The 13,626-nt window shown below is 41.1% G+C and overlaps 1 protein-coding gene across 1 annotated transcript in view; it reads left to right on the forward strand.

Moving 5' to 3' along the window:
- Positions 1–2: 2 nt before the first annotated feature.
- The window catches only part of PPIL6 (peptidylprolyl isomerase (cyclophilin)-like 6), a gene marked incomplete at its 5' end in the record, with an annotated part of 28,299 nt that continues 14,675 nt past the window's right edge, over positions 3–13,626 (forward strand). The window contains 5 exons of the mRNA XM_005883769.2: positions 3–50; positions 2,938–3,033; positions 6,842–7,030; positions 11,497–11,559; positions 11,669–11,816. Of these exons, the coding sequence (XP_005883831.2) occupies positions 3–50; positions 2,938–3,033; positions 6,842–7,030; positions 11,497–11,559; positions 11,669–11,816 (544 nt within the window). The remainder of the gene's footprint in view (positions 51–2,937; positions 3,034–6,841; positions 7,031–11,496; positions 11,560–11,668; positions 11,817–13,626) is intronic.

Here is a 13,626-nt window from a genome sequence, read left to right on the forward strand (position 1 = left end):
AAAGGGCCTTCCGAGCGAAGGAAGCCTTCAGAACCTTGCTGGGCACAAAGGTAATTCCTCCCCTCTGCGTAGCCACACATTGTGTTCCACATTAACTTTTAACTGTAATTACAGATTTTAAAAATTCACGAAAAAATGTTTAGGAAAAAGCTACCAAATAATTCGCTGATTTTTTATTTATTTATTTTACAAACTCCCACTCCAAGTGATTTTTGAAAACCATTTGGGAAGTTTTTTTTATTATTATTTAAAATTTCTATAGCAGTCACTACATTCCAATCGAAGTAGGTGCTTAAGGGGATTTCTTCATAAATGACCAACCATCAGGTGCTTTGGAGAATACAGATAATTATTTGTAAACACACAGAACGATCTAGATGGAAAAACATTTTAATTGGAATGATGTGGCCAGGTCAGTGATGTTGCAGCACACCTATAACCCCGGTGCCGGGGAAATGTAGAATTCAGCATGTCTTTGGGGTTTGCCACGCTTCTCTCCTTCCCACTCGACTCTAGGACAATACCTTATTCATGTTTATATCTTCCAAAGTCCTCAGCTGGATACTTGACACAAAATGTTCCCAAACAGAAAAAATCTTAAATTGCTATCTTGCCTAGTCCAAGTGCACAGAGTTAAAGAAAAGTTTGTAATTATATCAAGTCAGGAAATAGTAACTAATTTGTGAAACAGGTAAAGTTTACATCAAAATGAAGAGAATAAATTATCAGAAGGCTTTGGAAACAATATATGGATCATCAAAACAAGTAGGAATTGTGTGTGTTATTTGGGCTGATGGGATCAACCTAGTTTTATGGCCTAAATTGTAATTCATGTGTTTGAGGAATTTTATCCCTTTGTTTTTCTCAGCAACTTTTATGAAAGCACGTGTTTTCTGTGCCTGCTCCACACTGTAGATAAGGTGTGGGCAGTGTTTTTGTGTAAAGTCCAGATATTAGATTATTAGGCCTTCGGGCCCATAGATTCTTGATGGCTACTACTCAGCTCTGTCCTTGTGGTGCAAAAGCACCCACAGACAATATGTAAATGAGTAGTGGTTTTCCAATAAAACTATTGTGCACACTACAATTTGACTTGCATATAGTTTCACATGACATGAGATATGATTCTTCTTTTGATTTTTGATTTGGCCTGCTGTAGAGCACACACTAAGTCAAGAAAACAATGCCATTATTATGTTAGTAATGATAATTTCCCTTTCGTAAGCTTTCGCCTACTGTAGCTCTTTGAATATGAAGACATCAGTGTAAATTCAGTTAGTTCTATCTCAATAAAGGATCTGTGAAAATAAGTCCAATGTGATAATTTGTGAGCAATCCCAGATGCCTAAGTAACTGACAAAGATTCAGATTTCTAAAGAGTAACTATTACATAATGTACTAATTTGGAAGAAGTCCATTTTAGAACAAACACTAAATTACGAAGAAAGTGTGGTTAAGTATGCTCAATTTGAAAACTGTTGGGCTTATTAGTTATTCCAGGTGGTCCCTCGGTTCAAGACAGTCATCCTGCACAGTTGCCTCAGACTCCGCAGACCCCGGAATTGAGAAAAAAGCACACATCATCTGTTGGTTGGGGACAGTAGTCTAGGAAGGAAATGGCCAGATTGCTCTTGCCCTCTTCTGCTATCCCTAGTCCCAAGGCAAGACGCACTCACATCCTGGCTGTCTACCCTTGAAATGTGCCAGATCAGTGTCCTGTTAGACCACGATGGGAGAGGCCAGCTGTCACTTCTCCCTGTTGGCCCATCTATTCCTCAGACCCACTCAGAAAGGTGAGGCCTAATTGTTGTTGCCTCAACTACCTTCTCTTGCTTTAGGAGGAGGAAAAGTATGACAGATTAGGAGTTAAAACTTTTTATTTTTGACAGGGATTGTTAACTAGTAAGAATTTTCTCTGAATCATAAAGACAAAATAATATATGTTAAACTAAAACATGTTCAATATCTAAACCTAAACATATTTAGTATTTACTTCTCTTTTTCGCAAGAGGTATAACCACAACAGTATCCTTTTGGTCATTCTCCATATATCAGTGAATTAAAGCAATAATTAAATAATAAATAAATAAGCATCTATTTATTTTAGTTAAAAGTATCCATAGATCCACTGAGGGTTAGTAAGAGTTTAACTTAGGAAAACTGGTTCTAAAAGAACATGGCATATATAATACTCTTTGTAATACTTTAAGCAATAAAACAATTTAAAAAAATAATAAACATCTATTTATTTTAGTTAAAAGTATCCATAGATCCACTGAGGGTTAGTAAGAGTTTAACTTAGGAAAACAGGAAAACAAAGAACATGGCATATATAATACTCTTTGTAATACTTTAAGCAATAAAACAATTTAAAAAAATAATAAATAAATAAATAAAATAAAAAATAAATACAGCCAATGGACATAAGACACTGGGGGATAGGGGAAGCTGGGGGAATGTCAAGAAGGGGGAAAAAAGGAGACATATATAATACTCTTTGTAATGCTTTAAGCAATAAAACAAAATTTAAAAAAATAATAAAAAATAAATAAATACAGTTCCTCAAAAAAAAAAAAAGAACATGGAAGATCACAAAACTATTGGCACAAACTTGTTTATTTGTTCATTTGTTTATTCAGTTGTTATGTGTAAATGATCCACTCTATGCCAGATGTTGAGGCCAGTGGAAATATAGGAAAACTAAGACATAGTCTTTGTCCTCAAAGAAACAAAGAAGACGGAGCACCAGTATGGACTGGGGAGTGACTTAATGGAAGTAAACACAGGGTTCTGGGTGGCTGGCAAGGGGCATCTAACCAGACTGCAGCTTGGATATGCATGGTATAAAATTTCTTGGAGACCTCATAAAAATTGGGGGAAATTATTACTACTTTAAAAAAACGTACTCTAAACTAATTGTTCTATTTTGAAACCTAGTGTCTGAAGAGCAATTTTCCATCCAAATTTGATGATCCTATAATGGTTCCTCTTCAAGAATTTGCATGGGATCAATATCTACAGAAGAAGAAAAGGGTAAAGGATATCCGGGGTGGGGGAAATGAGCAAAGTTTTCCCTGAAGTATTTTTATGCATTGTTTTGGAAAAACTGAAGTGGTAATTTTAGTGCAACTAACTTTTATTTCTCTAAATCATGCACTTTTCCTAAATCATTTCATTCATTTACCAGGCTGATTTTAAGAAAAAGTAAAATATTTACAGGATTTTCTTTAGGAAGGCATGTGATAAAGGTAAGTTTTAAACTCTCAATGCTGCTATTTACCCCTCTTTGCCTGCACATCGCTCACTCACACTTCCTCTGACACCCTGATGCTCAGGTGTTACGGCCTGGCACTCTTCTCTCTGGAAGGTTTTGGTTTTGGATCACAGATATAATGAGGGGCTTGTGTTGCTTAGGGGAACTCTGATGACAGGCACCAGGTTCCCACAGGGTCGCCTTGTGCTAACTGAAGTTTCCTTCTCCGCCTCTCCTCCCCAGCAGTACAGTTGGTGAATCCCAGGGCTAGCAGAGAGGGCAGATAGGTTTTCTCTTGGGTGCCAACCCTGGTAAGTTGTAGTGCTGCCTGGAGGATGTGATGCGGATTCTAAGGTGGCATCCTAGCTCAGCAATGTCTCATTTTGCGCAATGGTGGGGGCTGGAATGGTGTATGCACCTTGCTTGACACCCCTGGCCCAGTCCCGTAGAGACTCCCAGTCCTGGTTTCCCTGCCCCACCCGATCTGGCCAGTGGCTGATGAAATCCCATGCCCCCTGACCAGATCAGTTTCGATTGTTCTGTGCTTGATTGCACAAGGAAGTCCTGTGACCCTGTGATTATCATGCAGATAGTGTTGCTTTACCGGACACCACTTCACTCTCCAGTCACAGGAATGGTACAGAACGGAGTCAAGAATACCACTCGTTTAAGTCTCATGCCATTTTCATAGCCATAATACCTTTGCATTGGCATTCAAATAGAATCATAGCAAACACTTACAAATGGTGCTCATTATATGCCAGACACTATTCTAATAGCTTCTACATATATTAACTCTAATCCTGACACCAACCAGGGTGGCCGATGGCCCTGGTTTACCTGGGACGGAGGAGTTTCCTGGGATACAGAAATTTTAATGCCAAAGCTGAGTCAGTCTTGGGCAAACCAGGACTGTTGGGCACCCTAACATAAAACAATGTTTTTCTTTTTTAAAAATTTTTTTATTAATCTCAGAGAGGAAGGAAGAGGAAGAGAGAGATAGAAACATCAATGATGAGAGAGAATCATTGATTGGCTGCCTCCTGCACACTCCCCACTGGGGATTGAGCCCGCAGCCTGGGCATGTGCCCTTGACCGGAATTGAACCTGGGACCCTTTAGTCCGCAGGTCGATACTCTATCCATTGAGCCAAACCAGCTAGGGCAAACAATGTTTTTCTTAATTTTTATCATCAGACTTACTATACTGTGTACCAACCAGCATCACGCTCTGCACCTCCAGGAACCATGATCTTGGGTTTTACTTGCACCTGCTCCTCTGATATTTTCCCACTATACTCTTCAAAGAGTATTTTCTTGCCCTTTTCAGCCTGGGTTGTTGACCTTGAAATGTTTTGTGTTCTCTTCCTCCTGCGTTTCTCATGAGGCCTGAATGAGGCTTTCTAGATAATCATTGCTGCTGCTTTCCTATTCTTTATTCCTTATTCTTCCTTTCTTCCTTCTCTAACCCTCCTCTCCTGGATAATTATCACTTTACCCTTCTCTTCCTTTTCAGACCAGTATTTTGTCCTTCAGTGTAAGTGTTGTGTCACGTGTCAGCTGTAGTGCTGCTTAGCACATTTGCGGTTAGGTCCAGGCTGGCCTTGGTCTTCAGCAGAATGTGTTGCACACCCGAGGGATGGCTTCAGGGCTCTTGAAATGCCTTTCTCTCCTCTCCAGAAAGGCAGTGTCATGCACCTAGTACTGGAAAGCCCCAGAAACCATCAGGTTCAGTCACTATCCTGAGGCAGGCGAGGACTCCTCATGTACAGAAGACAGAGTTGAGGCCTTATGTCTTCAGCCTCTGAGTAAAGTGTATCTCCTACTGTATGTCTCCCGTGAAGCGAACTAAAATATCCACAGTTAAACTTTTTCTCCCCTTTTCCCAGTTTTGTGTCCTGTGAAATGTGATAACATTGGTCAAGTTAAGCAGTCTGGGTAGTATTGACCCGTAAGCTCTATCAGTGATTTACAGTTCAGCATGAACAAGTGTATTGTCTTTCTTTTTTTCAAAAATATATTTTTATTGATTTCAGAGAGGAAGGGAGAGGGGGAGAGAGAAACATCAATGATGAGAGAGAATCATTGATTGGCTGCCTCCTGCACGCCCCACATTGGGGATCAAGCCCGAAACCTGGGCATGTCCCTGGCCAGGAATCGAACAGTGACCTTCTGGTTCATAGGTTGACACTCAACCACTGAATCAAGCAGGCTGGACTCTATTCTCTTTCTTGAACAGGTTTTGATAAGGGCACGGGAAGTGACAGCTGAATAAGAAATCTCGAGAGGAGCTGAAATGGAACGAGTTAGCAAACTGAAGGCAGGCTGTTCCCTAAACCAGCATTTCTCTAAGTGTGGTCTCCAGACCAGCTGCATTGGCATCTCCTGGGATGTTCTTAGAAATGCAAATTCTCAGGCCCCACCCCAGAATCAGAAACTCAGGTGGGGCCTTGGGAATTTGTAATTTTGATTGCCCGCTAAAATTAGAGAACAGCCGTCCCAAATTAGACATGGTTCTGACAATGTGACATAACGTGGGAATAGTAAACCAGAATCCTCCGAGGGGACACAACTGGGATTATTAGGAGGTTGACTGGGAGTGTCGTGTGGATGAAAACGCACTTAGTACTTGAAAGTGCTGATGCAGGTGAGTCCTCTTCCTCACTTCCCCTCGGGTGCCCAGAAGTTCCTGTTGGCCCTCACCCTGACCCCACCTCCATGAATAAAGCATTCTTCCCATGCTTTGCACTGAAAACCAGGTCTTAGGACCCCTGACCTTCCCATATATGCACACTCCATGTATGCACACAGTCAGATGTGCTTCAGAAATGACACTACAGCCCTGGCTGGCGTGGTTCAATGGTTGGAGCATCGGCTGAAGGGTCTCGGATTCCATTCCAAGTTAAGGGCTCCTAACAGGGTTACAGGCTCACACCTGGGTTGTGGGTTCGCTCCCCACTCCCATCGTGGCATATGTGGTCAATGTTGCCCTCTCCTCCCTTCCACTCTCTCTGAAAAGCACTGGAAATAATATCCTCAGGTGAGAATTAACCAAAAATAAAAAAACGAAATGACACCACAGATTGCCTTTCGTTTCAAGTTACTGTAACAAGTTTGCTACACACAGATTTTTATTACCAGGTCACCATCTATTTTCTATGATTATATCATTTTTAAGATTATTTCTGCCCCCTCCTCCCTTCCACTCTCTCTGAAAAGCACTGGAAAAAATATCCTCAGGTGAGAATTAACCAAAAATAAAAAAACGAAATGACACCACAGATTGCCTTTCGTTTCAAGTTACTGTAACAAGTTTGCTACACACAGATTTTTATTACCAGGTCACCATCTATTTTCTATGATTATATCATTTTTAAGATTATTTTTAGGTCATTCTTTGCTTTAAGTGATGTCAGAGTCTTGAACAATGTTCTTAAATTCTTGCTGAGAGCAAAATTCTGAGAGGTGGCAAAAAATATATATTTTAGAGATTTAGACCTAGAACTGAATTCAAGATCTGGCTTGTGGATTTAGCATGTGCTTATTGTTGTTGTTTTCTTTCTTTGTTACATTTTTTTTTCCTTTACAGGAACTTAAGAATGAAGTCTGGGAATATTCTTCCAATGTCATGTGTTTTATTAATGATCTGCTGCTGGGTGATGCACTTGAACTTCAGAAATGGGCCCACAAGGTGTGGGATATGATAGACTTTAAGCCTCCTGCACTTTATGAGGCACTTACTATGGATTTTTCTACTAAATTCTTAAGCGACACCAAGGCAAGTTACACTGACTTTTAAAGAAAAAGAGTGGAATCTTGGATGATTTATGTTGACTCAGCATTAATTACTGATATCCTAATGAAGGGAATATAAAAGAGTAGGAGACCAGGTTTGCAAAGGATTATAATGTGGCAGGGTTTGGCAGCCAGGAGTATCTCCATTCAGACATTCCCACTCCCCTTAGAGCAGCGGTTCTCAACCTGTGGGTCGCGACCACCGGAAAACACATATAGCATATCAGATACTTACATTACGATTCATAACAGTAGCAAAATTACAGTTACGAAGTAGCAACGAAAATAATTTTATGGTTGGGGGTCACCACAACATGAGGAACTGTATTAAAGGGTCGCAGCATTAGGAAGGTTGAGAACCACTACTAGAGGTTTATAGACATTATCATTTGTGTTAAAGTATAAAGACTCGCCCTCAAAGAAGGTCAAACCTATCGCTCACTCACCTTCAGTGTGGGACATTTTAATTAGTACTAACACCTAAGTGACAGTTACTGCACCAGGAGAATGGGAAGTTTGGGAAGGAAGGTGACATTTTAAAGCATGACACACGGCTGGTGAGAGCAGGATGCCGTGTCACTGGGGTTTCTACGGCAGAGGACAGTCATGACGTCTGAGGTCCAGAGAGTGAGGGACAGACGTCAGGATTGGATGACAATAGGGATAAAAGTACTCTGTAATTTTGCTCACAAAGTTTGTAGCAACAACTATACCACATGCTGAAGATTACTTCATGCTCCTGGTGGCCTGGGCCTACAGAAAGATCCAGTGCCTTTCTTTCAGAGCTGTGCAAGGGCAAAGACCAGTATCTTGCATCCCTGTTTAACCACTGCATGGAACGGAATTTGAAACATAGTAGGTGGTCCATGAATGTTTGGTTGAATAAACAATGCACTTGGAAAATGTAGAAACTATGGGGTGCAAGGCGGCACTTAATGTGCATAGCAGTTAAATCCCAAAGGGATAGGAGTTTAGAAGTACATGGTGTGCTCTGGGAATAACGGACGGCAAGGAGACCAGAATTACTGGGGAAACGCGGCTGGAAGAAAGAGAGTATCAGTCACGATTCTCGATGTCATCTATACTAAGCTACTCTGATTAATTTAGATTAAGGAGAAAGGGTATGTATTTAAGGGATATTGGTAACCTCACAAGTGACAGGTAAGCTGAGAACCTGCTTTGGAAAGCAGGTAGGGACCAAAGGAAGCCTGGCCACAGGAGAAAATGGCCAGAGTCACCCTCCCAGGAATATGCAGCCAAGGACTGCCATGGGTGCCCGCTGGCCTGGGTTCAAATTCTCACCTTCCCTAAGAATAACTTCTCGCTGCCCTTGTGTCTTTGCGCAGGCAGGAGCACCTACCTAACTAGTGGAGCCCGGGTCATATCCCTGCACCCTGGCTCTCACAGGATGGGAAGAGGGAGAATCTGGCCCCTTCAGGGTTTGTGGAGGGTGGCCGGGCCCTGTGGGGAATTCCCCAAATAGGAAAGGTCTTCAGCTGTTAAATAGGAAGAAAAAAACGAAAAACCAACAAACGAACGGATCCACGGGAGAAAGGTTGAACTTACCATCCATTCTGAATCAAGAAGGAACTTTTCATAAAGAGTATGACACAGTCCTTTGCTTTTCTGGAAAAACTTTTAGGGCTGTGCAGAAACAGGCCTGGCGGCAGGGCAGCCTTCTGGAAAGCTGCTATAGCAGCATGGGCTAGAGGTAAAGACAGCTTCCATTAACTAGTGGCAGTGAGGGGAGGGGACCTACGTTCCAGAGAAGATCCTTAGGTTTTTGTGGGGTTTTTTTCCCCAAATGGTAGATTTTTCTTGCTGAGTAAAACCCAGGGACTTGTTTACCTTTGAGTTGGATTGATGTGCTACATAATTATATTTGTGTGTTTGGCTGCTAGGTAACATTATCTTGTATTGCCTTCCTTTTACTCTCTTTTCATTAGAATTTTCACAATTACCTGCTCTTGACAACCCCAGAAAAATAAGATATTATTGCACAGGGAATCATGATTTTCAGTAGATCCTTCTTTTTCCTCTAAGCCTGTGAAGTTGACTATGTTATGCCTCTTATTCTATTCTTTTTAATTTGTTTTATTTTTATGCCTCTTATTCTAAAGTGATAATATTCTTTTATAATCAAGAAATTGTAGTACAGAAGCTGAGAGGCACAAATCCTATGTAATAAAGAGCTAATATGCTAATTAGACCGAACAGCAGAATGACCGTCCAGACGAACTTCTGGACAACCATACAGACAAAGCCAGGCCTGTTAGGACCGAGACAGCCTCAGCCTTGCAGTTAAATCCCATCGGGTCTCTTGTTAATTAAAATTAGTAGGGATGCTGGAATACACATTAATCTTTCAATTAAAAAGATTATTTAAAAGACCGGTGTGGCTCAGCAGTTGAGCCTCGACCTATGAACCTGGAGGTATTGGTTCTATTCCCAGGGAGAATCTGGCCCCTTCAGGGTTTGTGGAGGGTGGCCGGGCCCTGTGGGGAATTCCCCAAATAGGAAAGGTCTTCAGCTGTTAAATAGGAAGAAAAAAACGAAAAACCAACAAACGAACGGATCCACGGGAGAAAGGTTGAACTTACCATCCATTCTGAATCAAGAAGGAACTTTTCATAAAGAGTATGACACAGTCCTTTGCTTTTCTGGAAAAACTTTTAGGGCTGTGCAGAAACAGGCCTGGCGGCAGGGCAGCCTTCTGGAAAGCTGCTATAGCAGCATGGGCTAGAGGTAAAGACAGCTTCCATTAACTAGTGGCAGTGAGGGGAGGGGACCTACGTTCCAGAGAAGATCCTTAGGTTTTTGTGGGGTTTTTTTCCCCAAATGGTAGATTTTTCTTGCTGAGTAAAACCCAGGGACTTGTTTACCTTTGAGTTGGATTGATGTGCTACATAATTATATTTGTGTGTTTGGCTGCTAGGTAACATTATCTTGTATTGCCTTCCTTTTACTCTCTTTTCATTAGAATTTTCACAATTACCTGCTCTTGACAACCCCAGAAAAATAAGATATTATTGCACAGGGAATCATGATTTTCAGTAGATCCTTCTTTTTCCTCTAAGCCTGTGAAGTTGACTATGTTATGCCTCTTATTCTATTCTTTTTAATTTGTTTTATTTTTATGCCTCTTATTCTAAAGTGATAATATTCTTTTATAATCAAGAAATTGTAGTACAGAAGCTGAGAGGCACAAATCCTATGTAATAAAGAGCTAATATGCTAATTAGACCGAACAGCAGAATGACCGTCCAGACGAACTTCTGGACAACCATACAGACAAAGCCAGGCCTGTTAGGACCGAGACAGCCTCAGCCTTGCAGTTAAATCCCATCGGGTCTCTTGTTAATTAAAATTAGTAGGGATGCTGGAATACACATTAATCTTTCAATTAAAAAGATTATTTAAAAGACCGGTGTGGCTCAGCAGTTGAGCCTCGACCTATGAACCTGGAGGTATTGGTTCTATTCCCGGTCAGGGCATGTGCCCAGTTGCAGGCTCGATCCCCAGTGGGGGACATGCGGGAGGTGGTTGATCAATGATTCTCACATCATTGATGTTTCTAGCTCTTTCTCAAATCAATAATAAAAAAGGTTAAAGTGACATAAAATTAATGATATTGACGATTTCATTTATGTTTCCCAGATTCTTAAGAAATAGGGCACGGCAAATTATGTACCTTTTAAATCAGGTGGCGTTTTATGTATGAGAATGGTGTCTAATATTCAAAATGTGTTCCATTAGATGTGCTCTGCTCCCTAAATGAATGCCACCGTGATGGAGACTAGTGCTTTCATGTTGGATGCCTTTCGGTGGGGCTAGACATCTCACAAATGTTAGTTGTCTCTACTGGAAAGGATGGCAATTGAAAGCGAGCTGGGAGCCTCTGGGAACGTGAGGACATGATTACACAGCATCAAAAGCACAGCACCCCTCTCCTAATCCCTGGAATCACATCTCCTATGGATTTAGGGGCCTTATTTTCCCTCTCAGAAAGGCTGGCCTGGCTTTGGTTAGCTAAGCTGAGCTGCCTCTGAAAATCCAGAACACATGGTAACCAAATCCATGGCACTCACACTGGCTTTTTTCCCAGAATTAGGAAAGAAAAGAATTACCAGTCTCTTTCTTTTCTCAAAGGGACTGACTGTCCTTTCCACAATTAGTTTGTGATGTAGAGGCTACCTAAGCCATGTCTTCTTGGTTTTGTTGATGGGTTAATGTTGCTGAAAGGTTTTAAAAAGTGTGTTATTTAGGTTGTAAAGACTTGATATAATAAAATGAAACAAAACTCCTTAAATGATTCTTTTAATTTTGTTGTTACATTCTCCACTGCGAATTAACATCTTATCAATAAAAACATTGTTTTGTTTTTGTCATTTTTAAAATTTTCTTCCAAGATATTGACCTGAATTATCCTTTTCTCCTGAATTTTAATAGCATAATTTTGTGTTCTTGGATATTTCTATTGGTCTTCATCCAATTGGAAGATTGGTTTTTGAGGTAAGAGGTTTTGTTGTTGTTGTTTGTTAGTAAGTTGGGGGGAGTGGAAATATGTAACTGTCAAAATGTTAAATATTTAATCTTTTAAATCTTTAATTTTATTTTGTAGCTATACTGTGAGACATGTCCCAAAACATGTAAAAATTTTCAGGTCTTGTGCACAGGAAAAGCAGGGTTTTCTCAAAGTGGCATCAAGCTACATTATGTCGGTTCGATTTTTCATCGAATAGTAAAGAATGCTTGGGTACAAGGAGGAGGTAAGTTTACAAACTTAATTGCAACATCAAATCAGAATGTCCAAAATTTTACTTACTTTTGTAAAATGCATATAGGATTAGATATATTTAATATCAGATGTTTGTGGGAACCCTAATCAGAGTACACCAGATGTTCAAGGCCAATTTGCCATGTGCATGTACAAAAGCAAGGACACAGCGGTTTTACTGTATGTGCTGTGAAGGTGTACCTTTCTATAATGCAAACATTGATGTCACTATTTAGCAAGAAGCCTCTTTTGCCTAAGTTGGTATAAAGATACTAGAGGCCCAGTGCACGAATTCGTGCACCGGTGGAATTCCTTGGCCTGGCCTGCAGGGATCAGGCCGAAACCAGCTCTCCAACATCCCCCGAGGGATCCTGGATTGCAAGAGGGCAAGCCAGGCTGAGGGACTCCACCAGTACATGATCAGGCCGGGGAGGGACTGCAGGAGGGCTCCAGGGCGTGTCCGGCCCGTCTTGCCCAGTCCCAGTTGGCCGGACCCCAGCAGGAAGCTAACCCACTGGTCGGAGCGTCTGCTCCCTGGTAGGTAGTGCACATCATAGTGGATGGTCAAACGGTCGGACACTTAGCATATTAGGCCTTTATTACATAGGATGTTACTGACCAGACAGTACATGGCTGCTTTGCACAGCTGCTTTGAAGAACTGCTTTGTCTGATGGCTCCTTAGCAGCAATGGCTACTTGGTCTGCAATAAAGTCTCTCTTATATGCCTATGACTTCTCATATCTTCTCCATCTAATACCCAGCATCTGGGGACCTGTACACCCCACAGTTGGCATAGTTGAGCAGAACCAAGGAGTAAGTGCTCCAACAATGTTGTATATATTTAAAGGATGGTTTTCATATGGCCAAATGATGAATTCAGATATTCATACTCTTTAAAAATTCCCTAATTATTAAAATAAATCTAAAGTATGTTATCAGGAACATTCTAAAATAACAAGTCATATAAGAAAGTAGGAAAACATTTTTAATCAAAATGTAGTTTTAAATGCTCACCTAAATAAATTAGAGTACTTAGAAAATACAAAGCTTTTAAGAAACATACTAAAGGTGGACATTTGAAAATAGAATAAATGGAAAACAACTTATTTTTCACCAAAGATGTTACATTATTACAACTGAAAAGTAAGATCTAGAGCATTTTGGTTTCCTGTTTGGTTCTTTTCAGGTCAGTCCTTTGGCTTTACAGACTAAGTGCCTGGTTAACAGCACAAAATTAAATTTGGGAAGCTTTTGGGGAAATATCCCAGAGGGAGAAATTAGTCAGCAATCTATATATATAACAGCCTAAGTGACTGGTCAACCGGTAGCTATGACATGCAATGACCACCAGGGGGCAGATGCTCAACACACAGGCATAGAAACATGGAACAGACTGATGAATCTCAGGGGGGAGGGGGGAGAGAAGAGGGGGAAAAGAGATTAACCAAAGATCTTATATGCATACTAGAGGACTGGTGCACCAATTTGTGCACCAGTGGGGTCCCTCGACCTGGCCTGTGGGGATTGGGCCGAAACTGGCAGTGCGACATCCCCGAGGGGTCCCGGATTGTGAGAGGGTGCAGTAAATATATATTTAAAAATATTTAAATCAAAATTTCACAGAGCGTCCTGTTCCGCTGCTTTTCTGTAGTGTTCACAAGGTTGGTGGCTTGCTTTCTGAGATTTCCTGGCTCTGTTCCCCTCCTTATCTTTGCTCTGGACTTTCCCTAGCCTTCAGTGCAGGGGTCCTCAAACTACGGCCCGCGGGCCACATGCGGCCCTCCGAAAACATTTATCCGGC

Source organism: Myotis brandtii, unplaced genomic scaffold, assembly GCF_000412655.1.
Source record: "Myotis brandtii unplaced genomic scaffold, ASM41265v1 scaffold8, whole genome shotgun sequence".
In the NCBI taxonomy this organism is placed as follows: Eukaryota; Metazoa; Chordata; class Mammalia; order Chiroptera; family Vespertilionidae; genus Myotis; species Myotis brandtii.